Source organism: Hevea brasiliensis, chromosome 17, assembly GCF_030052815.1.
Source record: "Hevea brasiliensis isolate MT/VB/25A 57/8 chromosome 17, ASM3005281v1, whole genome shotgun sequence".
Lineage (NCBI taxonomy): Eukaryota > Viridiplantae > Streptophyta > Magnoliopsida > Malpighiales > Euphorbiaceae > Hevea > Hevea brasiliensis.
The window spans coordinates 14,508,947-14,512,939 of NC_079509.1; the positions used below are offsets into that span (position 1 = coordinate 14,508,947).

Genomic DNA, 3,993 nt, shown 5'->3' on the forward strand with positions numbered 1-3,993 from the left:
GAGGTAGTTCATTTCATGGCTCATGCAAAGGAAAGCGTACATGCAACAAGCTATTATTGCTTGCTGCCATGCACACCATTCAAGAGCTGATGATTCGATGAGTGTGTCTATTGCATTAATGCATGCACATATGAGCTAACACATGCAGAAGTGATGAGCATTCCTTGTTTTTGCCTTCCTTAAAATATTTTCATTCTTTGTTTTTGCCTTCCTTAAAATATTTTCATTCTTTATTTTTTCTTTTAAAGTTGATTCATTCTCTCAGTTTTTTCAATTTTGTGATGGCGGGGTTAAGTCAGGGAAGGTCATATCATAGGCAATTGTTTGATATATTTGATTTTAGTGAAGATGATAGTTTGTTCGCTGAAGATGTGGAGGAAGATGAATCAGCTGGTGATCAAGATATGAATGAAGGAGGCATTAAAGCAGTAGCAAATACTAATGCTATTGAAGAAGGTCCTTTAACAGGGATGTTATTTCCTTGTATCAGCACTATGTTCAACTTCTATAAAGAACATGCTAGATTGAAAGGTTTTAGTGTTTTCAAAAGATCAGCAGTTAATGTACGGGGTGGATCTCGTAAATATCAAACAATTAGTTGCGATAAAGGAAGGAAAGCAATTGGTGCGAAATCATCAAAAAGGATAAATTGTCCTATAAAGATTAATGCAATCTTAAGAGAAAATGGAATGTGGCAGATTTCAAAAGTTATTTCAAGTCACAATCACGAACTGGAACCTTCTATGTCTAGATTGATGGTTGCTCACAGGTCACTGAATATGGATATGAAGAGGAGATTGGAGGCAAACGATATAGCTGGCATAAGACCTGCAAAAAGCATTAGGTTGCTTGAAGTTCAATCAGGTGGACCAAAAAATTTAAGCTGTTTATCAAAGGATTGTCGAAACTTCATTGAGCAAAAGAGGAGGCTACGACTTGGTGATGGTGATGTTGAGGCTATACGTAAGTTGTTTGTGAGAATGTAACGAAACGATCTTGAGTTTTTCTATTCATTTGATCTTGATGATGATTCCAGGCTTTCAAATGTTCTATGGGTTCATCCTCGTAGTCGAGCTGCTTATGAGGAATTCAATGATGTTGTTAGTTTTGACACTACTTACCTTGTTAATCGATATAAGTTACCATTTGCCACCATTGTTGGAGTAAATCATCATGGGCAATCTATTTTATTAGGATGCGCCTTGATCTCACATGAAGATGTAAACACTTTTAAGTGGTTATTCATGACGTGGCTTGAAGCAATGGAAGATGTTCATCCTAATTCTATTCTTACAGATCAATGCGAGAGCATGAGGAAAGCCATTAGGGAGGTAATGCCTAATACTAGACACAGATTTTGCTTGTGGCATATATTATGCAAGGTACCTGAGAAGTTTAGGGGTGTTATTAATTATGATAGTGCATGCCTTGAGTTTAAAGCTATAATATATGATAGCTTAACCATCGAGATGTTTGAGAGAAATTGGAATGAGTTTATGGTGAAGCATGGGTTGGAAAGAAATGAATGGCTTTCCAAACTATATGTTGATAGGGAGTATTGGGTTCCAATTTATCTTAATCACACATTTTGAGCTGGAATGGTTTCGACTCAAAGGAGTGAGAGCATGCGTGCCTATTTTGATGGGTATGTTAACTCAATGAGCACACTAAAGCAATTTGTGGAGCAGTATGAGATTGCTATGTGTGACAAGAATGAAAAGGAGTTCTATGCTGATTTCAAATCAAAAAACACAGTTGTAAATTGCATATCTGTTTTTCAATGGGAACAATAGTTTCAAAAGGCATTTACTAATTAAATATTCAAGCTCGTTCAAGAGCAGATTAAACAAATGTGGTATTGCCATGTCATTCAGCCAACTGAAGAGGGAAGGCGTGAAGCAGATAATGAGCTTGGAATTGAGAGACATAAAATTATGGAGAAATCCATAATCAACAACTGGTTTCATAGGGAGTTTGTTTATGATGTAGATTACAGGGAAAATGGCCAATATTTCAGCTGCAATTGTAAGAAATTCGAATCAAAAGGAATATTGTGCTGCCATATCATGAGGTTGATGTCACTCAAAGACATAAAGTTCATCAACGAACTATATTTACTTAGGCGATGGAGAAAAGATATTAACCGTGTCCATAGTAAAAAGTTTTTTACGGAGGGCACCCACATATGACAGAGGAGTTTGAGAAATACAGGGAGATGGAGAGGTTATTTCAAGAAGCATCCGATTTGGCTTACGATGACAATAAGATCAAATTTGTGAAACAACGGTTGGCTGAATTGAAGTGGGATTTATTGAGCTGGAATGATGGAATGATTGCTCCTACTAGTAATGCATAGGTTACTATTGACACTAACAATGTTGATGAAAATGAAGAAAATGAAAGATTTATTCTTAATCCACATGTGACCCGTAGTCGTGGACGGCCACGAATAAACAGGCATAGATCAGTAAGGGAGATCACTCAATAAGCAAATTCTGGTAGGAATAGAAACAGTGGAAGGGGCAGGCGTAGAGGTCGACCAAGAAACAATATTAACTCGAATATTGCTGAGTAGGTATATTTTCTTAAATCAGTACTATTGTTATTTATTTCATTTTTTTTTAGATATTTCATGTAACTTGTGTCCTTTTACATGTAAAGGTTGGGCCGCATAATAGCCAAACACCAGGCAGCCAAACACAAGGAAATGTTACTGATGCTGTAATTAATCCAATTGTCAGTGGAACTATACCAAGCCATCATAGTATTAGGCATTAAGGAACCCATTATACTAATAAGCATAACAATGGAACTGGTTAAGAAATTAGAATAGCATCATCAATGTAATAGCAATTTTTTTAAATTTTATTACAACTTATCTTATGAAATAGCCAGAGTTGCGATTATAACTTATCAAAATTAGTTAGCTAATTTTAGTCTGCTTCTGCTTCTTATGTAAGCAAGACGTAGCATATTATATAATTTATTATAACTCATGTAAGATCTTTTTTCTTGTTAAGTTGAGATTACATTTCTGGATTACAATCATAGCCATGGTCGGACAGTGCTAAATGGCACAAATGTTGTTGCACAAATAGCACAAATGCTTATAAAATGACATAACTATCCTTATTAAAATTTTGAATGGAAGAGATGTCAGGAGATAGAGTATAATTTGAATTTTCATTATCTTTCTTCTATCTAACAACTACTTGAGTAAATAGGATGAGAGTTCCCATGCTTTCCTTGAGCTACCCACTATAATTAATATTATGTGAGTTCCAATTATCTTTTTGAAAAAGTTTAAAGAAGTATACTATTGTTTTATTGAACAAACCCTTAGTTGTATCTATCTTCATCTTCTTTCTAAGAAACTCTTTATTGTAAAGCACTGTATCTATCTTCATCACCTTAGTAGATGGGACGATAAAACAAGAAATAAGCCTCAAGCTACAAAATGTCGAGAGGGGGGTGCTAGAGATCAAGCTGGAGTGCTTTCCTCTTACTCAATAGTTAATGCATATACACAATTTCTGTCTATTGGAAGATGCATAGTAGGAACAAATGTTTAGCCTGCTGCTATTTATATATAACATCCTATGTATTGTTATAAGGACTTAATTTTCACAAATAAGAAAAAGCATTCCATCAGAATTTTAATATATTGCAGATATGCAATAACTTGAATTTGAAAAGCAAATGCTAGTTTCCTTACAGCAAAGGCTTGGTAACATGCCCAATTCATATACAATAGCAGTCCCCAAGCCAATGAAAACAGTACTGCAATAAAAAAAAAAATCCAGCTTCCAAACTTGGTAAGGATAAAAATTATGGCAAAACATTCGACACACATAGAGGATAGCATAGCATATTGTCTCATGAAACATAAACTTAGCATACTATATACATAAGATAACACCAAAAAGGACCCTATCCAAACTGTAGCTACTACTCAGCCCTAGTAATTTCAGTTTGAAACTCAATCCTATAGTC

At 35.0% G+C, this 3,993-nt stretch overlaps 1 protein-coding gene across 1 annotated transcript; it reads left to right on the top strand.

The window, feature by feature from the left end:
• The first annotated feature begins 281 nt into the window (after window positions 1–281).
• On the top strand, window positions 282–2,356 carry LOC110659488 (protein FAR-RED IMPAIRED RESPONSE 1-like). The gene is made up of 4 exons (XM_021817441.2): window positions 282–982; window positions 1,037–1,331; window positions 1,875–2,025; window positions 2,175–2,356. The coding sequence occupies exons 1-4, from the start codon at window positions 282–284 to the stop codon at window positions 2,354–2,356; spliced, it is 1,329 nt and encodes a 442-aa protein (XP_021673133.2).
• The last annotated feature ends 1,637 nt before the right edge of the window (window positions 2,357–3,993 follow it).